The sequence below is a fragment of the Poromitra crassiceps genome (assembly GCF_964638095.1).
Source record: "Poromitra crassiceps genome assembly, chromosome: 14".
NCBI lineage: Eukaryota > Metazoa > Chordata > Actinopteri > Beryciformes > Melamphaidae > Poromitra > Poromitra crassiceps.
Genome location: NC_139633.1, coordinates 19,428,283 through 19,451,243, shown reverse-complemented (window position 1 = coordinate 19,451,243; position 22,961 = coordinate 19,428,283). Strand labels below are relative to the sequence as shown.

General features: G+C 43.2%; 1 protein-coding gene across 1 annotated transcript in view; it reads right to left on the bottom strand.

Annotated features, from left to right (window-relative positions):
• Window positions 1-6,452: 6,452 nt before the first annotated feature.
• cpne7 (copine VII) overlaps window positions 6,453-22,961 on the bottom strand; it is a gene marked incomplete at both ends in the record, with an annotated part of 52,531 nt that continues 36,022 nt past the window's right edge. The window contains 5 exons of the mRNA XM_083650559.1: window positions 6,453-6,605; window positions 8,063-8,299; window positions 12,819-12,952; window positions 13,802-13,853; window positions 15,482-15,536. Coding sequence (XP_083506685.1) covers window positions 6,453-6,605; window positions 8,063-8,299; window positions 12,819-12,952; window positions 13,802-13,853; window positions 15,482-15,536 — 631 coding nt within the window. The remainder of the gene's footprint in view (window positions 6,606-8,062; window positions 8,300-12,818; window positions 12,953-13,801; window positions 13,854-15,481; window positions 15,537-22,961) is intronic.

Genomic DNA, 22,961 nt, shown 5'->3' with positions numbered 1-22,961 from the left:
TATATATATATATATATATATATATATACGTATATATATATATACTTTTTTTTTACAAGCTCCTTCACCACACTGTAACATTGTGTGTTTGTTTGTTTGTTTGTTTTTTGTTTTTTTGGTCTCAGTTTGTTCGTCCTTGTGTGTTGGTGTTATTAAAAAAAAGGGGGGGGGGCGGAGAAAAGATAATTGTACATTATAAGCTTCATATTATTGTTGTTCTTGTAAAAAGAATTAAATGGCTCGACTATGTACCAATGCCAATGTACCAGTGTACTCTGCCTTGCAATAAAAATATTCTTAAAAAAAATATAAAACTAAACTAAACCTCTATAACTGACTGAGTGACTGTCCTGGTAAAAACAGGCTCAATTGACAAAACGATGTACATAATTTGCTTCTTCTTAGCACATCTAACATACTGCAATCCACCAAGGAGCTTCTGGCACCAGCACCATTATTTCTTTGGGGTATCGTTTCAGCCAGACTCTTCCCTCTTCAAAGCCTGCGTGTACTCTATGTGTAGTATGTCGCATGTGTAGATGTGCATGTGTAGGCTAGGCTACACGCGTGTTGTGTATGAACAAAGTCAGCAGAGATGATAGGCACGTGAGAGACGAGCGACATCAGAGGAGGTAGCTGGAAGCATTTCAAAGGTGGATTCTCTTCCCTCAGGGGAAGGAGGAGACAGCTAATTACTATGAGCTTTTCCCATCTCCATCTCCTGTTAGACATTTCCTCATTACAGGAAGGCGTTAGGCAACCAGCCGCTGAGATAACACCGATGCGTCTTTATGCTCTTCCTGCTTTTACCGCCCTGCTAGCAACACCTCCAGCCATAGGTGTTAGGGAAGCAAAGCTGAGCTCGCTGATGTAAGAGCTAATCTGATAACGCAGAGGCAATGAGTTGATTCCACTAAACAACAGCACCTTGTCTCAGGGGGCAACTCTGCTGTTGAGTTTATTGCCAATGGATGTTAAGCTGTGCTGTGTGTTCTTTAATTGTGCCCATAAATCAGAAGGCCATGCAGGCACAGAGAGAGAGACAGAGAGAGAAAGACACACACACACACACACACACACACACACACACACACACACACAGATAGACATCCTCACAAAGAGCTCACCTGACACACATGCCCTGGCCTGGTGTCTCTGGGTATTATTCGCTGGCCTTGTGAAGAGCAGCGTACCTCACAATCAAAGCTTCTTGTTTTTCATGATAATCTTTGAATGGTTAACTTCAGTTTTCAACCCCCCCCCCCCCACACACACACACACACATGCTGCATCTCTGTCCCTGGTTCTGACAAAATGAAGGTCTGTGTTTCCCCCCACAAGTAGGTGTCACCATGGAAACAAGCGTTATCCAGCGCTCTCAACAATAGCACTGTCTGATGGAATTAAAGAGTAGGCTCAAACCCACTATCCGTGGAATAAAGTACTCACATCATCACTATAACCAAGCCACACAGGCCAAATGCATCCAGGTTAGCATAGTCTGTTCAACAAGCACATCAAATGTCCTCCCATTTCTATGCTTCCTTCCTGCAGTAGAGACCTGTACATGGGGAGGAGACATGTCTTATGTTCTAATCACTACAAGAATGTGAATGGAAAAAGTTCAGAAAGTCACATTTCAATTTCATATTCACAAAGAAAAAACATATCACAGAGACTATGACAGTTAAATGATTGAATTTATTTACCTAAATGCAATACAGAGAGAGCGTAAACTACAAGAACAGAGAGTTTGTGCAAATGCAGGCTTGCATATTAGTATATCATAAAATCAAAAGGAATGACTGCACGGCACAGCTTAACGACAAAAGTCAGCATGCAATAAACTCCCTTCTGCAGAAATAAAATATCATTGACTAATGCTGCATGGGTTACTTCTCACCCACGGGGCCTGCGGTTATACCTACAGATCAGCTAGAGTTCAGGTCTGAAAAGCCAATTTTGATTAACAGTGGATGGGTTCATGTGAGGATTTTCAAATAACTCATCAATATCGTGCAAAAGCTATAACTTGTTAATTTTCTCTGACAATGGTGCAACGTAGATAAGGGGGACTAAGCAGCTCAATGAATTCTGCCCAAGCTTCTTTTGATCCCCAAATGCATGATGGCCAATCGAACTGTTGTCTCATTGTCTTCAGCATTTGGGCTCACTATTGTTTGTTCACTATTGGTTGTGCCACTGTTGGAAAAAATGATGCGTTCCCATCAAGACATGAATAGTCGATCATTTTTCTCATGAAACCGTTTAAACAGAGCTTAGACTTTGCCACGTGCCTGCTGAGCACTTGCGTCCAGCTCACTCATGCACACAAGCACACAATAATAGTCTTTGAATACTTTAGCATTCCATATATAGAATTGATTACAATGATAGAACTGATTGCAATGTTTTTTTTTATATATCACGTCTATTTATCATCTATCTCCATGAGAGGAAATCAAATGTCTCCTAATCCCCGTCATAAATATAAACGGTGAAGATGAAAAATGAGAAATCAAGAAAAACAAAGGTCTGAAGGGGAAATTGTTATGGAGCAGATCTGGTGAGGTATTAAAGACCCAGGCATCACTGTTATCTACTGTATTACCATATGACATTTCATATATTTTGTTATTCAGGCAACCCTGTATAAATAGCAGGGCATGAAACATTTCCATGGCTCATTGTACTGCTGAGAGAATACTGATTCTGCCACTTTTATATTACTTACAGTATTTATTTTTCATCATAGAATCACCCCACAAAAAATGTCTTAATAGGAATATGGGGTATTGAAGCGTTTGAGCTGGTGCAGCTCATAACCTGAGGCAAAAATCGCAATAAGGTAATACAGAGTGTAGAGGACAAGGAGTGAATTGCCATATAAGGCACCAATCAAGAGAGATATGTTCGTCTTACAGATATTAATATGTGAATTGCTTTGCCCCTAAGGAACAGAAAAATTTGCTTATCAGCAGTTACTGCCTTCTTTCGTCAGAAAATGTAGACGGCAGCAAAGATTTCTGGGAAAGCACAAAGGTGGCTTCATACATAAATACCTATATATAAATGATAAAGTTTCACTTTATGCAGTCGTAAATACTGGATGAAATGGCATACTGCTCATACGTCTCTATTGAACACCAGCAATCCTTCAACTGACACACTGCAGTTGTTCACGGGTGAAAAATATGGAATGCATGAAAGTAAATTATCTTGTACAGTAGTTAAGGGCATGCTGATGCTATGAAAACAAACAAACAAAAGTGCAATACAGAGAAGACTATGCACTTTAATTATTAACCAATAATGTCACAATGCTATTTTATCTCAGTCATCCATCCTCAGCCTGCTGTAGTAATCCTGTCACAGCGCACGGTGCCTCAGTAGTCAGATCAAAGTCCACCTGGGATAATTAACATTCAGGTAATTGAGTGTGGCTCCAAGGCCTGCCAAATCAATAGGCCTCAGCTTGCGCTCCACAGTGACAGACAAATTCTCAATAGCGCCGCTCTTCAAAGGAGTTGGGCCAGCAGCCCAACTGTGTTGCTAGCTGTTCGTGTTTAGGTGCATTCATGATCAGTCAATAGTCTGGGGAGGTGTGCTAAACCTCTGGGGGACCAATCAAAGGCAGGTTAATATAGCATAAGGGGGGGGGGGGAGGCAATAGCACAGGACAGCACATTCCGATAGAGTAGCTGTAAGGACCGGATGTTGCTTTTAATGAGAGTGACAGTATCTTTTTTTTTCCGCCAAATTAGTCTCCACTCAGAGCATGGCTACATCACTGAAGATAAACGTAGAAAACACCAAGCAAAGATACACATGTAGTGAGTCATCATCACTAGAACAGTAAGCAAGTATTGAAGAATCCAGTCCAATAATAAGGTTAGGTTACGTAATAGCTAATAAGGTTAGGTACAGTGTAGAGTTAGGTCTGCTAACAGCAGTCTGTAATCAATGCTTTTTCCACGCTGTTCTGCCATTCCACTGTCAATCAAACTCAAACTGCTGGTATGAGCAACAATTTTGGATCTTTTCCAGAAAGAGAAGACACATTTTGCCTTGTGCAGAAAAGAAAATGCATAAAGTAAATAACAGGAGGATAATTTGTATCTTTACAAAATAGTGTGGAAAGGTTACATTTATCTTTTCAGCCTCAGAAACTTTCTTCCCACCCATAGCAGAAGCATTTAATCCCACGACCACTATCCTGCACAAAATGTCCTGTCTGGGGAAGGGGGGGGGGGGTCCATCACAAGGCAGAGCTTGTGTGGATCTGCTCGTTAACAGGATATCTCAGGAATGCCTTGACGGAATTTCTTAAAATTTGGCTCAAACTTCCACTTGGACTCAAGGATAAACCGATTAGATTTTGGTGGTCAAAGGTAAAAGTTCAAGGTCACTGTGACGTCACCTCGCGTCCGCCCGTTCCATGATCGTTAATGCGATATTTCAGGAACGCCTTGACGGAATTTCTTCAAATTTGGCTCAAACATCCACTTGGACTCAAGGATGAACTGATTAGATTTTGGTGGTCAAAGTTCAAGTTCACTGTGACCTCACGGGGGCGGGGCTAGGTAAAAGGGGCTAGAGATAGGACGGAAGGTCATTGGGATTCGAGGGGTGGGTAGTGGGAGTAGCTAGGTGGTGTGAGGGGGCGTGGTGAGGGAAAGGGTCAGAGCTAGGCAAAAGGGGCCATAACCAGGGATAGGAAGGTCGTAGAGAGTCTGGGTTCGAGGGGTGGTTAAAGGGAGTGGCTAGGGGGATGTGGATGGTGAAGTAGAAGAACCGGACGGACAAATCCGTCTTTATTTGTCACATGACACAACATACATGAGTTAAGTTGTGGACCAGAACAACCAAACTCAAATCAACTCTATTTAAACTAAATGAATGCCTGCAAAACTGTTTACAGTTTTCAAATATGTGTGAGATCACGTGCAAAATAAATCAGCATTGTTTTTCGGTCTAAGCATACCATTGTCCTTGAAGACAATTTTAATTTGGTAATCATGGTGCATTTTTCTTTAGACTTGTAATGTATTGCTGTTAATTTAGTTGCGAACACATTCCACCAACATTACTGTTGCAATACTTGCCATGATCTGATTTGTGCTTTAATTTCATCTAGTCGAGTAGATTGGTACAGTACATAAATAGCAGCAGAAGAGAAATAATGAACTATGCTGCTGAAATATGAAGAATGCTACTTAGGGCAAGCGTAGGGATAAGGACAATAATGGACATTTGAGAGGGACCACATGACATAAAGCAATATTTCCACAGCTTATATTGAGACAGCATATCTAAAACTAGATGTGTTCGTTCATCTTCTCGACAAAAATGTTGTGTGGGCTTTGTTCAGAGCTAATGTAATAAAAGAAAGTCCCTTTGCAACTTCTGGAGCAATCCCTACACACACCTTCAACCTGTGTTGCTGTAACTTGTTAGCACGACCTTGTAACTGAGATCTTTCTTTAGCTTGAGCTCCAGCAGTTTGAACTATCACACATATTGTTTAAGCTACAGTATCATCTAACTTGCAAACTTCTGATGCAATCTTTACACTTCCTTTAACATGTTTAACATCTTGGTTGAATGTTGTCAGCATGTTCAATTCATGCAAATCTAATTTAGATTGTAATATGCCTTTTACAAATGACCTAAAGATAAGTGTGACATGATTAAAGTAGTACCATAACAAAATGAGCGGGGGTGCTGAGTTTCAGGGGCAGTGAGGATATATCACTTCATTTCCATCCTCTAGTCTGAGATTGCCCCCCGTTTAAGTGATTTTCATGAGGAGAATCCCACAGGGGAATTCCATTTTCCCTATAACCAATCACAAGAAACCAATGTGTCCGCCTGAATCTCTCATTAATCCAGTCGGGAGAACAACTTTGACAACGGCATTAGTTCTGCCGTTTATTGGCGCTGATTGGCTAATCATCTGTGCCCCTCGGCGCTGGTTGGCTAATAGTTTTTTCAACCGAGGAAATCGCTGTTGCATAACACGATGCCAGACCAGAAGCAGCCAAAACTCAACTCAAGTGGAGTGGGCAAATTGGAAGGTCTGTGTGGACCCAGGCAAGAACAGTGAGTCTGTATTGTGGATGAATCCACATTGGGAGATTGGCCTGCATGCATCCGAAAACAACACCACCAACAACAACAACAACAAACATAGACAAAGGCTCCAGGGCTCATGCTGTTGAAACAGCTGGATGATGCATAGCCAGGCTGAAGTACTGGATCCAAATTGAGCAGAGACATATAACCCAATGGTTCTGGCTTACTGTCCATGTGTAAACACTTTGTGAAAAACAAATAATTTCATAAAGATGCTTTTATAGTTCTTGTCCAAGATAGCGAGACATGCTTCCCTCCTCCCTCTCAGTCTGCTGGACTGGTGTTGTGGTCAAAGCTTGGTCCCCAGTACAGTCTGGTTATTCTGTTGGGGTTTTGGCGACAGGGTTGAAGGTGGGGGTGGGCAGGTCCCTTAAAGGACACATAGGGCAGATGGCCTTGTGGCTGTAGTACTCCACTACTTGCTTGGGAACCTCCGCCAGGACACATTTGGCCAGCGCTGCAGGAGAAGCCTGTGACAGAGATAGAGCACAGCTCAAGTTCATAAAACACTTGAATTGGTAAGGTAATTGGCAATAAATCAATATTATCATTCGTCTGTCAGTAGAATCATATACATTATATAGAGTTGAGTCGAGTTATCGTGATACACAATTATGTTGTCTAAAATATGAATGATTAAAAGAAAATACAAATTAAATTAAAACAAATCTATATTAATATCTATACATTTGGCAATGTGGGCTCTCTTGTCCCACTGACTGTCATAGTGATGTCATAAATCACTGATGATGTCATAAGATGCAAAGTTGTGACATCATCAGTGATGTCATTCATCAGTGATGTGCATAAGAGCTAGTGAGCCTGCACAGCGGTCGAGCTGCGGCAGGCTTGGCTGTGGCATTGTGACATCATCAGTGATGTCATAAGAGCAATTGTGTTATCATCACTGATGCAAAGTTGTGACATCATCAGTGATCATCAGTGATGTCATAAGAGCATGTGAGCCCGCACAGCGGTCGAGCTGCAGGGCGGGCGAGGTATGCGAGCTGCAGGGCCAGCTCGAAGAGCTGCAGGGCGGGCGAGCCCATGCAGCAGAGCACGCATAGCGCGTGAGATGCCTAGTTAATTTAAACATCCCATATTGTAGAAAATGGGATTTCCTTTTCCTCTTTGATTATACAGTATAAAGACAAATTACTCATGTAATCTTGCATATTATGGCAATAAAAGTGATTCTGATTCTGATAAAGGAGTTGGATGTGCTGTCTAAACATGGTGAAAGTATCAAAACACACTGTCGGCAACTAAATCCACACAATCGATATAGGGCCCGTATTCACAAAACATCAGTGTCCCTACCACCTCCCCAATGGAGAAAGGTTGGCTCATTATTGTTGTAAGAAATAATAGGCTAACAAAGTTTGTGTGTGTGGTTTTTTCAAAGCAGTTGAGCGGTCGTCATTGTGGTGTCTCACGTTTCACTTTTGAAATGGTAAACCAATATAGGCTTGTTAATTAATTTTACGAGAAATTAAATTGATCATTATGATTTTTAAATCACATTAGAATCTTTTTTAATCTGAAACCATAAAAAAGGTGACATGTAACAACATTGAGAATACATTCTTATTTTGAGAAATCTCTGGAGCTCCTCCAGTTCATGCTGCCCATCTGTAGCACTGGCAGGGCTACCAAAAGCTGTGCGCTCTAAAAAAAAATAGAAGAAGAAACAAAAACAAAAAAACTGTCTGTAATGTAGCTATTCTGGAAATGGAACATTTAACATAAGCATCATTAAAAAGAGAGAGGAGAAGAGGAGAGGGGTTTTGAGGACTTGAAGAAAATTGTGTTATGAGCTTTCTAGGTTTGGGTTGTAACATGAGAGCAGCATAACAGCCAGGAAAGCCAGGTAGCCAAAGTATTGAGAAAGGAACAAGTGGAGAAAGGCAGTGAGAAAAAAACTGACCGTTTTGAAGTCCCTGAAGGGCACAAACTGCACAATGTCCCTGAGGACAGGCTCGCCCTTCGGCGAGCGTAGGACTCCATCGTCTCCATCCAAAATCTGCATGTCTGTGAAGTCTGCATTGCCCACGCCAACAATGATGATGGACAGAGGCTGGTAGGAAGCTCGCACAATGGCTTCACGTGTGTCTGCCATGTCTGTCACGACACCATCCGTGAGGATGAGCAGAATGTGATATTTCTGGGGAAAGAGAAGAGTTTCCAGTGTATATTAACCCATGTTAACATGAACCTGGTTTAACATCAGTGTGTGGTTCAAGCACAACCCCTCAGCATACACCCCTCAGCATGTAGTGGTTTGAAATAAATCGTGGCTGAAATCTGATCACTTCTATTATGATGTAACCAACGTGAGTTGACCATTTATTTAGCAGACAGCACCATACAGCAGAACATTCAAGCTTATACACACACTGCATTCAGTTACGGCAAGAGTAATGGGACAATACACAGGATTCAGCAAGCTTGTGATAAATACAATAAGAGGCACTTGCTATGGGCACTTACATGGCATAAAATGTGTTTTCATATTTTAAAAAAAATGGGCGTTCAATAGTAGTAGTCATTGCACGTGGAGTAAAAGTCACACTGTGACTATCGGATCACACAACCAAATAAATGTAATTTTATTCAACAAAAAACACAAAAGACACCTACATGTGGTGCTTTCAAAGCAATATAAGATCAATAGTTCTTGTTTTGCAAGAGACAGTCTAGACCAGGGATACTCAACTTGCTTTGCCCGGGGGCCACTTTCGTGAAATGATAGAAGGCCAGGGGCCAGTTAATAAACAAACAATATACAATTTTCTGTGGCGGATTGTAGGTTTTTGGGGTGTCAGCCGGAGTTTAGTCTGACAATGTTGTGCACACCGGATAGTTAGTTAGGTTAAGTTAGTTAGGTTAAGTACATACATAAGTGCCTGGGTAGCAAGCAGACGCCGGTATTTGACAATTTAGCAGCTAAATCATAGATTATTGAAAGATATTCCATATTTCAGACTGAAATGCTATAACAGAAGTGGAGTATTGGCCAGAATGACATGAACATGTGAACACTTATTCAGCGGGTATCTTGCATGTTGCGTTCAGGTGCACTGTAAAAAAAAAAATGCAATTCCGCAAATTGAGTATCACTGGTCTAGACGCTACTTTGGGGGAACGTGGAGACAACGTCACCTTGTGGCCGGCAGCGGCATGACTTTCTGGGTAGATGACGGACAGGAATTAGCTTGTCTGGTGACGTCACGGTCTATACCATACATGGGCAACATACGGCCCGCGGGCCGTATGCGGCCCGCGGGCGCCCCCTTTGTGGCCCACGATGGAATTGCAAAAAAAAAAAAAAAAAATGTTTTTTTTTTTTTTTTTTTTTTTACAGTGCACCTGAACGCAACATGCAAGATACCCGCTGAATAAGTGTCCAAATGTTCATGTCATTCTGGCCAATACTCTTCTCTTATAGCATTTCAGTCTGGAATATGGAATATCTTTCAATAATATTTATGACTAAAAGGCTAAAAGTAATCTTATGTGTAAGAAATGACTGTTCTACATTGAAGTAGAAATTTAAATAATTAACTTGTTGGTTTTGGATTTATTTAGCTTCAAGAGTGCATTTTTGTTCTTGTGTGACCCTCAACACAGGCTTTGAGAATCCCGGGCCACTTACTGATACTTATGCTTAAATTAACCCACTCATATTCTGGTTTATTTCAAGAAAAACATTTCGGCTAGTGGAAATTCTAATTGGCTGGTAACTTTAAAATCTAGCAGCCATATTGGCAGGTGGTGAAAAAAGTTAATGTCAAGCCCTGCAGGGAGAGCAGGTGGTGACATAGGAGTGAGTGAGAAAAGGATCAAATATTGGTGGTTAAGACTGAATAATGACATCACAACTGTTAATTTAAAATGAGTTATTCCTCTAAACCTTGCTTCAAATGCCCAAAAAATTTTGCGCTGGCGCTGTTCAGCCCTCAGCAAAAAACTTTTTTGTGGCCCTCTCTATCATCAAAGTTACCCATCCATGGGTTATGGCATGACAATATTTGTTCGGCCCCCGGCAACAATCTGGGTTTCTCATGTGGCCCCCCATGAAAAACAGTTGCCCACCCCTGGTCTATACAATGTTTGCTGGGTATGTATATACAGTCAATGGTCTACACACAGATCCCTGTGTAAGAGCACTGAGACAACTGAAGTAGGTTATAGCCTATATAGTAGGCAGCACTGAATAAATGGGTATTGAGGCTGAATTTAAATAACAAGACAGTAGCTGACAAGTGACATCCTGGACTTGTTAGGATGTCCCAGAATTCCAACCAGTGGAAGGATGAAGTGAACGTGAACAGGCCACATAGTTCTCACTTTGAATCAGTCGATATAAATAAAGTAAATATAATTTAATTTCTCAATCATATCATTTGTCTACAGAAAGTAGTACTAGTAGAGCAGAATGTTGGTCTCAACCTAGTTTCAAGATGAGGACCAGTCATGTTACCTCACATCACAATAGGCATCAGCTCTCAGCTTAAGTCAAGTGTAATCCAAGTATGACGTCCATTATGACGTGTGTCTCCTGACTCATCACCCCATCCTCAATAGCCAATCAGCCCCTGTCAATTATGTCAATATGACGTCGGTAAGGGGATTCTCTATCCTAGTCTGAGCAGATGCCCTCCTCTCTCACCACAAGAAGAGAGGCATCTTACCACAGAGTCATTACGCCAAAGAATTATGCTGCCTTCCAGACACCTGGGACATGGGTGTTTCCCAGTGGAAAAGTCCCACCCCCCACCTTCAAAGCATTCCAGAGCACAAAGGCAAAACGCAACCAAGAAACATGGCGGACTGCAACAAACTTTTTTTTGTTAGCAAGACAGCTTAACAACGAGCAGAGCACTCTCCTTGCATATTTAAATGAAAATGAGGAGCAGCAATGACACATAAGGTAACAGACTCTATTATACATTTTATTTAGGCACTTCATACTTTGGACTACATACTCCATGGTTCCGTCCATTGTTGTGTGACGTCAGACAACGATTCACAGCCTAGTGGGGGTAGATTTTTTTCTCCCAGTTTTCAAGTCGGAGCTCCCACATTGAGTGCCATTCCAGCGCACTTTTCCTAATAGGAGGCCAGAAAATCCGAAAGTCCCAGTTGCCTGGAAGGCAGCATTAGTTGCCATGCTGCCATGCCATCTGCTGGTATGGTAATCTTTGTACCAAAGACAAGAACTCCCTGGGGAGAATAGTGAAGGTGGCTTAAAAAATAGCCGGAACCCAGTTCAGAAGCCTGGACCAGATCTGTAACAAACAGGTGCTGAAAAAAGCTGTGTCCATCCGATCAGATGATGCCCACCCTCTGAGGGTTGAATATGAGCTGCTTCCTTCCGGGCTCCGCCTTCGTGCCCCCATAGTTAAAAAGAACAGATACAAAAATTCCTTTGTGCCTGTCTCTATCAGAGCGATGAATGCTGCCGGGGTACAAATGTATTTTTTCCCTATCTGCCGTTGCTGTTATTTTATCAGATCTGCTGAATCTTTGGGCTGATTTCTAAAAACACACTGTATACATCTGTATATTTATATACTTTTCTCTGCCCTTTGGTCTGGACCGTGGTTTCCCTTTGTGCTTTTGATACAATGATACATTGTAGCTCTTCTTCCTGTAATGTAATGTGCCGAGAGTCAAGGCAGTCACTCGGCCACACTGCACTTTGCTACTGTGCACCTTAAATCTCTACTGTGCACTTTAGATCGCTGCTACAGTTGTCATATTTGCACTTTAACTGTTGTGCTGCACTTTAAACTGCTGCTCTAGACTGTTTTTATAATGTTTTTATTTGTCTTATTTGTTATTATGTATGTATTTGTATTACGCTTTTTGCAACCCAAATTGCCCTTTTGGGACACTTGATAAATCTGGAATCTTGAATGCCATAGAATTAGTTGTCATGCCATTTGTGAATAAAGCTCGCTTGTTAAATTTTACCCACTGGTCTCTCATGATTGAAATACCAAGAGTATTAACACGACACAACATTATGTTTGTTTGTTTGTTTGTGCCCTGTCTGTAATTTGACCCCATGTTTCTAGAGTCAAAATGTGTCTAATATGCCCTGAAATCCCCAGTACATTGTCTACCAGGCTCATTTACTGATCAAAGGAAGAACTGGCGGCAAAGACTGAATAATTAAATGAAGATGATTGCATGCTGCGCAGATGAACAGAAAGGGCCATATAGGTATAGGGGCGTTTAGAATACAATGTCCCCACAGCCAGTGGGCATATTAAGATACAGATAGTATGGAAGATACTTCCAGAGTAAAGCTAAGGTGTAAATCAAAGACTATCAGCCGCATTATTTATCCAATTTCAACTGCGTTTCATGCTGTTTTCTAAAATTCTCATGTAAAATCAGATGAAAATGTGTGTGAAAAACACACACCACTGAATTATTTCCAGCCACAATTGAATAAAATACCGATTTGTTCTCTAATGGAATCCTCTTTTCTATGCTGTACAGTATGTACTGTAGGGCATCATTACTGGAAACAGTGAGGTGAACCAGAGGCTGTTCACCCAGTGGGAGGGACAGCAACAAAGCCTGTACTACTAGAGACACATCTCTCTAATAGAGTATATAAAGTCTGTACTACATCCGCATCTCTCTAAGAGTATAAAGGGGACACTCACAGAGGCGTCTTTAATGGTGCCATCACCTGCTGCCAGCTTGGCTATCCTGCTGATGATGGGAGAGACATTGGTTGGGCCATACAGTTGGATCTTAGGTAGGCAATTCTGGTATGCGTCAACCACTCCTTGGATCTCTGATCAAAGACAGCACAGACAATATGATCAATATCAAATAAACAGTATATACTTTTTCTCAGCAAATAAGGTTCTGTAATGGTGTAGTTTCATACTGTGTTCTTAAGAGATTACACAGAGCAGTATTCTTTCAGTGGTGGTGAAACAGTGGAGAACAAGTGTTGTTCTCTCTGTGTTCTTACTTATCTCATTTTGTTTCTGACATAATTCACAGTCGTGCGTGTGAAAGCTGTCATCTTTAGTGACGTGTAGGGGGAAGTTATGATGGGCAACATCCAAGGATTGTAAATTGGAAAATCCTGCATGCATATGAATTCTGTCCCTGCAGTCTAGCATATATACAGTATACACGTGGCCAGACTTCATTCTTGTGGAAGATGCAATGGATTTTGAAAAATAATCTACAGTATGATGAGATTCATAAAGATATACTGCCACATGTTTGACTCTTTAAGAGATAGGAAACTAGACAAAAATGCTCATTAAAAAAATAGTGCCGAGGTGATATTATTGTCTTCATTTATGGATGTTATTAACATAATCTGCCATGTGTCATACTGGAATCTGCGATGAGGGACCTTACATTTTATTTCCAATCAGTGGATGTAATTTGTTTTGACACATTGAAAAATATATAACTGTTCTTACCATTGGTTATTGACATTGCTTACCAAAGTACAGAGATGCATAGAGATTTCAGGAATTCAAGAATTCAGGGTTGTTATTACATACTTGATATGCTAGAATGACCACCTGATGCTGTATTTCTTTATGCCCAGCACACAGTCACAGTTTCTACAAAAGCATTGTATTGCATTTTTAAAGAAAAGAAGTCTTGCCTCCCTTACCTTCACATTCATCGTCCTCTGGGTTGAAATTAATGGCAAAGTCATGAGACACCTGTGGGTGAAGAAAGAGACAGTGGTTACACACTGCTACCCTACAAGGCTAATGGAACGAAACACAAGGTTATGAATATAACCCCGGTTTTATGAATAAGGTGAGTGAGGTTCTGAGTATGGGGGACCAGACCCCTCTGAGCCCTGACAGAAGCACTGGTTTTTTTGCTACACCAAATATCCCATATTTGGGGTCGGAGGAATAACATTACTTTTCTCCCTCCGGCACTAGGGGCACTACTGTAGCCCTGCCCTATATATAGGGGCCGCGGTGGTGGGATATCGCCATTCTTAATGAGCCTTCTTCTCGCCCACGCTGGCAAGAAGGGTTGTCTTGTGACACCTCACTTATTCATAAAACAGTGGTTATATTCATAACCTTATGTTTTATTATCATAAGGATGGTGAGGTTCTCACTATCGGATGTGGGAGCTCCCGTATACCAGACAGCTCATCGCTTCGACCTGAAAGGAAGTTACCATGGCTCCTTAACTGTGTCCCAAAACTCCTTGTGCCACGCACGACGGTCAGTCTATAGAACCGAGCAAAAGAGAGGGGCGAGGTCCAACAGACATCCCACCAGTAGAGTGCGCACGCGGCCCCGGAGGAGGCTGTGCGCTCCTGACTCATAGGAGCCAAGGTAATAGCCTCCACAACCCAATGTGAGAGGCGCTGCTTGGAGATGGGCCTGCTCAAACACGGAGTAGCACAGGAGATGAACAGCTGATCACTCTTCCTGAGACCCCCTCTTCTTGTCCATAATTATACTGTAAGTGTGCAGGGCACGAACTGGGCATAAACTCTGAGCCTGTTGCTCAGCAGGAGGAGCAGTAAAGCCTATTAGAGTAATAGAAGAGCAAGAGTCCATAACCTTCGGCATAAAAGCCGGGTTTCATTTCCTTCATTTAAACAGGTAAGTCCCATTGAGACCAAGATCTCATTTTCAAGAGAGACCTGCTTTGACAAAACCAAGAGTGCAACAGAACCAAGTGGAAGGACTCAGGGACCACAGGTGCAAATTAGCTCTTAAGCTAATCCTGGCACATTTACATTGATATTGATATTGATGTTGATTAATGTGCAATGTTCCTGATTAAAAATAAATAAATAAAGTGACAAAAACTGTAATTGTGTGACCTGGGAAAAATATTTGCTCACACTGGTGCGCCTATAATTTGCTTGTCTTCATGACTCATACTTCGCATGACAAGTTCTGCCGGTGAGAATTTTGGCTTTCTTTCATGTCCCATCATGTCAATTGAACTTGATCACAAGTTAAATATGCGACTATTAAGTAGCAGAATGACTTCATTGGCATTCACCTGTGTCACACCACTCAGCACAGCGCAGCAGAAATCTGACCCTTGCTTTCACAGCACTCAAATTATACACGGTGAAATGAGCGCGTGAATAAAAATTAACTCTATTATTTGTTTTAAATATCAGATTTTGACAGAATGACAAATTGTGTCAGAAAATAGGTCATGGAAATAAGCCTGTTTAACGTATAATAAATAGCAAGATCAGATAAGAACACATGCATATTATACCTATGCACATATTACTAATGCGAAAGGAAGGTCAGTGGAATAATAGGGGAACAGAGAAAATAACAGAGATAACACTCACCTCATAATTCGGTGGAATTCTGGCACCAAATCCCAAGGCAGAAAATCTTTTGTCGCTGAAATGCAATGTAAATATATTAATATTTGTGGTCATATATTACAGTTACAGCAGTTTTAATTGTTAAGTGGCAGGCTAGTGGACCCACGCACAGACACGGACACGGACTTGTTGCAAACAAGAACAAGAGACTAAACGTAGAGTGACTAGCTGAAACTACAATGTGTGACAGCATGAAACTGCAGCGCTGATTATTACAACCTTCAACAGTGACGCCATAATGTCAAGTGTGACATCATCAGTGACATCAACAATGATGACATCATCATCAATGTTGACATCATCACTGTTGACATCATCGTGACATCATCTTACATTCATCTAGGAAAACTTGGGTTATTCATCTGTTCACTCTTCCAAGAAACCGCCTGCTTGTTTGCATTTCATTCATACAGGTTGAACGACTCCTTGAATCTGCTACACTGTTCCTGCAGCAGCCATCTTTTGCACCTGTTCACAGAGCTGCTATTACAGTTTTCAACATTTCAATTTTCCATCATACCCTAGATGGCCTGATATTACTGTAAAGGAAGATTGGAAGCGAAGCAGAGAGTAAAGCACAACAGGATCGAGGCAATTCCTATTGGGAAATATGACACCAACATCAATCCTCAGCCAAGGTATCAGTACCAAGTACCGCCCCAGCTTTGATCTACCTGCTACTACTGACCGCCCTATAAACCCTATACCTCTTACTGGCTCCTGCCTTAACCCATGGTAGTATGTTACAGAATAAAGGCTTCTCAAAAGCTTACGGGAATTTTGAAGGAAACAATGTAGGAATTGTAGGTCAATACTTCACATCATAATGAGCGCCTACCAAGAACAACTGAGAGATACATGCAAAATGCTGCACAACTATGAATTTCTGTTTCAGTAGTGTCTAATTCATCCAATTCCCTTTGTGCAGCTACAAAAACAAACGAAAAACATGGCACAGAGCCACACAGTAGGCTACAGTACGAAATAACTAGACCAAAAATACAACAACAAAGAAAGGCAATCGACAGAGATACATAGAGATCGATAAAAAGGCTTGCATAATATAACAATGTGTTTTTAGAAATCAGCCCAAAGATTCAGCAGATCTGATCTGACAGATTGGGGGAGTCGATTCCACAGGGTTGAGGCTAAAACTGCAAAGGTGCGGTCACCTTTGGTCTTACAGTTGGAGCGGGGAATGGATAAAAGGCAAGAGATTTGAGGAATGAAGTGGTCAGGAAGTGGAATAAGGAACGATGAGATCGGAAATGTAACTGTGGGCGAGGTCATGCAGGGCCTTATGGGTTATCAACAGGATCTTGAAATGTATTCTATATTTTACAGGGAGGAAGTGGAGGAGGTGGAGGAGGGATGCAAGCACCATGGGTAATATGGGACCTACGGCTATGTATAGTTGATAAGCTGGCAGCTGCATTCTGAACCAACTGTAAACGGTTCAGAGCAGCTTGATTCATGCATGAGCAGAGGGAAATACAGTCATCTAGCCCAGAGAAAATGAAGGTGTTGTGAATTAATAGTTTGAGATCAGTAGAAGAGAAGATACACCTGATTTTTGCAATATTTCGTAGCTGAAGAAAACAGGACTGGACAAGCTTGGTGACATGATGGTCAAAAGTCAAGATTTGAGATTCAAACTTTAATTGCCACAGTAAGTAATCAGATTACAAATGAGGAATTTGACTTTTAGTCCAAGTATGCAGCACTTTGAATTGCATCTGTGTAGGAAATGTGGTATACAAATAAACTTGCCTATAGGACAAAGCAATACAGAAAAACAATCATCAATTATAAAGTGCAAAATATGAACTCATATGCTGGTCAAAGATGATGCCAAAATTCTTGGCATCGCCAAGTGGTAGGACTACCGCCAAGCGGTAGGACGGATATTTGAATGGGATGAACCAATAAACTGATCACCTGCTGTAGCAAAGTTATCAGGGCCAATTAAAATAACTTCTGTTTTTCCAGGGTTTAGGTGGAGGAAATATTAAGTGAATTTTGCAGTTAATTGAAGTGTTGACTGGTGAGTGAGAAGTGTAGTCGCAGACTGTAGTTCAATCATGGAAGACCAAATAAGGCATTAATAGAGCACCCCATGCTGTCATACCCCTCAGCCCAAATGACGTCACTAAATGACGTCACCATCTCCGACGTCACCTTCTCCATGACGTCCCAAATGACATCAGTTATGACATCATAAATGACATCATAAATGACATCAGTTATGACATCATAAATGCCCTTCTCCCAAATGACATCAGTTATGACATCATAAATGACATCAGTTATGACATCATAAATGCCCTTCTCCTGGTACTATTTCAATCATGAGAGACTCGTAATATAATTTTAACAAACTTTATTGAATCAGAATAGACAGTTTGAGTATGGCGTATGACTCCATGATGTGACGCTCCTCTTGCTTATGAGAGAGGGGCGTCAGTGCCGTATGAGAGGCGTATGACTCCATGATGTGACGCTCCTCTTGCTTATGAGAGAGGGGCGTCAGTGCCGTATGAGATAGGACATCCCCCCTAAGGGGATTTGTTTCCAACAGGAGTCATGACATTGGTGGTGATCTGGGGAGGTGGTGGGATGAAGCTTTTTGCTCTGGAGATGCTGGATGAATGCGTGATGCTGACACAAGGTGAGTGATGACTGCACAAGTGTGATTTAAGCTGTGGTGATGGGGGCTTTATATAGTACCAGGAGAAGGGCATTTATGATGTCATAACTGATGTCATTTATGATGTCATAACTGATGTCATTTGGGAGAAGGGCATTTATGATGTCATAACTGATGTCATTTATGATGTCATTTATGATGTCATAACTGATGTCATTTGGGACGTCATGGAGAAGGTGACGTCGGAGATGGAGACGTCATTTAGTGACGTCATTTGGGCTGAGGGTTATGACAGCATGGGGTGCTCTATTAATGCCTTATTTGGTCTTCCATGATTGAACTACAGTCTGCGACTACACTTCAATCATGAGAGACTCGTAATATAATTTTAACAAACTTTATTGAATCAGAATAGACAGTTTGAGTATGGCGTATGACTCCATGATGTGACGCTCCTCTTGCTTATGAGAGAGGGGCGTCAGTGCCGTATGAGATAGGACATCCCCCAAAGGAATTTAAAGTTATTTCAGGAACTGGGAGAGTGAAAACGGGGGTCATGGAGCTCGCCTGGGGTATGCTTTAGTCAGGTCGTGGGCTGACGGGGGGAGAATTTAGGCATGTCGGGAGATGAGGGGCTGACCGGGGTTTTTTAAGGCAAAGCGGGGTTGCAAGGGCGTGGATGTGGATAGCCCGGGCATGGGCGCATTGATGAGGAAAAGGAGAGTTTGATCACCACCAACGAAGTGCTTGTTGCCTCTTTAGTCATGGAAGGAGGGATCTTTGGGCTGATAATATGGTGTCTTGCTCTGGTCGAATGAAAGATGCATAGGCGGATGAGGACCAGCGCCCCAGTTGTTGAAGGGAGGCGGAGGACGCCCCCTGCATGGCTGCTGATGTGGCTGCTCCGATCCTGAAGGAGTGACTGGAATAGTTCTCTGCAGGGATGTTGCATTTCTGGAGTGTGGTCTTGAAGTGAAGGATGAACCAGGATCCTGTCATGTGATGATGGGGAGAGATGAGGAAAAGGGGGCCAAGGGCTGATTGAGGTTTATGCAAATGCCGGAATGATGGGTTATGCAGATTGTCGGGACATTGGCTGACTTGTCAGGACGTGGGCTGACTGAAGTTTAAGCAGGATGCAGGGATAATGGGTTGAGCAAGTTGTCAGGATGTGGACTGACTTCTCGGGACGTGGGCTGACAGGTTTAAGCAGAATGCAGAGATAATGGGTTGAGCAAATTGTCAGGACGGGGGCTGACTTGTCAGGACATGGGCTGACTGATGTTTAAGCAGAATGCAGGGATGATGGGTTGTGCAAATTGTCAGGACGTGGGCTGACTGAGGTTAAGCAATGGCAAGGACACTTATGGGGTTATATGCAAATTGCCCGGGCATGGGCACCAAACGGGGATTGGGAGAGAAGACCGCCACCAACGAAATGCATTAATACTTCCTACCAATCATGGAAGGAGGCATCTTTGGGCTGATGATATAGCAGCTTGCTCTGGATGGATGTAGGACGCATGGCTGATGAGGACAGCAGCCCAGTTGTTGAAGGGAGGACCCCCCCGGGAGGGGACCACCCCCCCCAAAAGAAAAAGGTCCGCGATGACCTGCATTTTTTAGGGTCAGTAATGACCAAGGTCGCAACAACCTGCATGAGCATGGCCAGCAATGGCTTAAAGATGCAATATTTAACCTTTAGCATTATATTATTATGGCATGAAAATGTCTAAAAATGAGTAGACATAATGTTATATTCTTTAGTTGTGCACTTACTTTATCCCAAATTGTATGAGGCAAAGATAGGCTTGATATTTTTCTCATAGTTTTCCTATCCGTTCTATTCCTAATAGATGCACGTTCTGATTTGTGCATTTTGACATTTGGAATATTAAAGGTGGGCTGACCATTGTTAATAAGTACGTTTTCCCCTTGGATTTGACTTTAAGTTGCGTGTCTACAGTATGTCTATTATGGGCCTTTTTCATTTGTTTTGACAGTCGTGTACTGTCACTTCGGGAGAGTTGCACCCGCACCCTCGGCTGAGCTGTTGTACGGTGGACTTAGTTCAGTTGAGGCAGAGACTGGCTGTGGAGACACGCGGTTTTCGTGCCATGACCTTTTTGATTAGTTTTGACGTCCAGCGGGAGGGGGAGCAGTGAATGTGCTGCATCTGTAGAAAGTTTTAAGTCGTCGGCAGACGAGACGATTTCGTCGTAGAAAAATGAGATTCCGTTCCAATTTTCTAAGAGGTGTGCCCAGGGGGTATACTTTTGCTGAAGCCACTGTGCTGTGCCCGGCTATATGCTTTGCTGGAGCCACTGTGCTGTGACCAGGGAGGAGCTCTGCTGAAGCCACTGTGCTGTGACCGGGGATATGCTTTGCTGAAGCCACTGTGCTGTGACCAGGGAGGAGCTCTGCTGAAACCACTGTGCTGTGACCAGGGATATGCTTTGCTGAAGCCACTGTGCTGTGACCGGGGAGGAGCTCTGCTGAAGCCACTGAGCTGTGCCCAGGGATATGCTCTGCTGAGCCACTGCTGTGACCGGGATACAGTGTTGCCAGATGGCAAATGTTGAATTATCGTACCAGAGGGTCAAAATTATCGTTTTTGGAGTGAAATTATCGTACGCCCCCTCCCCAGCGCGCGTGCCTTCGGCGCGCCTATGTCGGGGGGCTGCGCTGATCACAGGCTACTTTTTGGACTTGGCATGATTTTTCAACACTGTGGTCTCAGCCTGCGTTGCAACAACAACAAAACACCCTGCACGTATTAGCTGCAAATATGTTTGTTTGAAGAGATGATTGTATAAACAGATAGAGTGATAGACGTAGGATTCGTCTAAGTGTCACGAAATGATGAGATTCTCGTACGTTTGGGGGATTTGGGGATTATTGATCGTACATCGTACAGAGGTCAAAATTATCGTACAGGTACGATAATTATCGTACGTCTGGCAACGCTGCCGGGATATGCTCTGCTGTAGCCACTGTGCTGTGACCAGGGATGTGCTCTGCTGAATCTACTGCGCCGTGACCAGGGAATGAGCTCTGCTGACCTGACGAGTTATGCATAACGGAAAGCCGGGTGATGCTGCACTGCACATTAAAGCCGTGGTGGACTGGGAGGAGCACCTTTTGTTTATGATCGAGACTGAAGCTTCGTATGCATTTGCAATACCAGAGTAAATCTCATAGAGGAAGATCGATTCCCTACTGGGAGAAAGTAGGGAACTCATGGTGCCTCTTTTCTGCAACCATTCACCTCTAGAACTTAATTCAAGCATATGCTGAAGCCAGAACCACCCGCGAGCATTTTTCGGTTGAAAAGACGTTTAAATTTGAAAGTGAAAGTTTTTTCACCCACTATTTGCAGACGTTTATTGAACTTTCAGATTTAGACCATATTTCACCAGGATCTTAAATTAAAATATCAGCGCGCACACGGGATTCGAACCCCGCTTTCCCACATTCAAGCCAGTCCGCTCTAGCGCTGAGCTATACATTTTCTTATATTTTGAAGGACGGCAACAGCAGAACTGATGATTATCGCCATTTTGCCTGAAGCATGCGACGGGAGACGATAGTGTCGCATCTTGCATTTGCAATGCGCATCTTTGGCAACGCTAGACCAGCCACGCGCATGCGCAGTATAGCATGGAAGGCCGGTGGCTAGCCAGGTAGCTAGCGCGCTACTCAGCATGGCCGGAAAAGTTTACAAGGGTTATACTTTATCTAAATGACTGGGATTGGATCGATGGATTGGATGCGTAAGAGAGGAACCATGCTATGAAAAAGAAAAGGTTGACTGGAAACTGGGACTAGAGGCATGTTGTTAAAACCCGAATGGACACGGGAGAGGGAAGCGGCCGTATGCCGTATGCCGTATGCTAAGGGATTGGCACCCGGCCTGAAATGAGTGCAGCAGCAATGCCGCAACGTTGACTGAAACCAGGCAATGAGTGCGGCCGCCGGAAGAGATGCCGGCTGAAAAGGGGGGATACGACCTGAAACCTGGGGCAGGGCTGTTTGGGCTGCTGCCGTGGGGAGCGTGGGGCTCGCGAGTGAAGACATCGTTGCGATCAGGGGATCTTGGAGGCCTGGAGGGGCTGGAGCCTTGGCGCGTCCGCCGAGGAGCCGGCGGTCGTGGTGCGCTTCGCTGGGCCTTTCTTGGAGGTGGACTTCTGGGCTCTTTTGCTGCGGCCACGGCCTCCGGAGTGCTGTGCGGACTGAGATCCGGGGAGGTGGACTTCTGGGCTCTTTTGCCGCGGCCGCGGCCTCCGGAGTGCTGTGCGGACTGAGATCCAGGCGAGACGAGGACCTCCTTGACGTTGGATCTTCTTTTGCGGCCGCGGCCCCTGGTGAGGGGAGCGTCCCATGAGACGCCTGTGACGCCCGGAGATGGAGCCTGGGGATTGGGGATTTGCCCGAGGCTGGCCGGGGCGTTGAATGTGCTCTGGAGGAAAGCGTCCACGGTGGAGCTGAAACTTTGCTGCTCGTTTTCGGACTCGGACATGGTGCTGGACTGAATGAAGCTTTTTGCTCTGGAGATGCTGGATGAATGCGTGATGCTGACACAAGGTGAGTGATGACTGCACAAGTGTGATTTAAGCTGTGGTGATGGGGGCTTTATATAGTACCAGGAGAAGGGCATTTATGATGTCATAACTGATGTCATTTATGATGTCATAACTGATGTCATTTGGGAGAAGGGCATTTATGATGTCATAACTGATGTCATTTATGATGTCATTTATGATGTCATAACTGATGTCATTTGGGACGTCATGG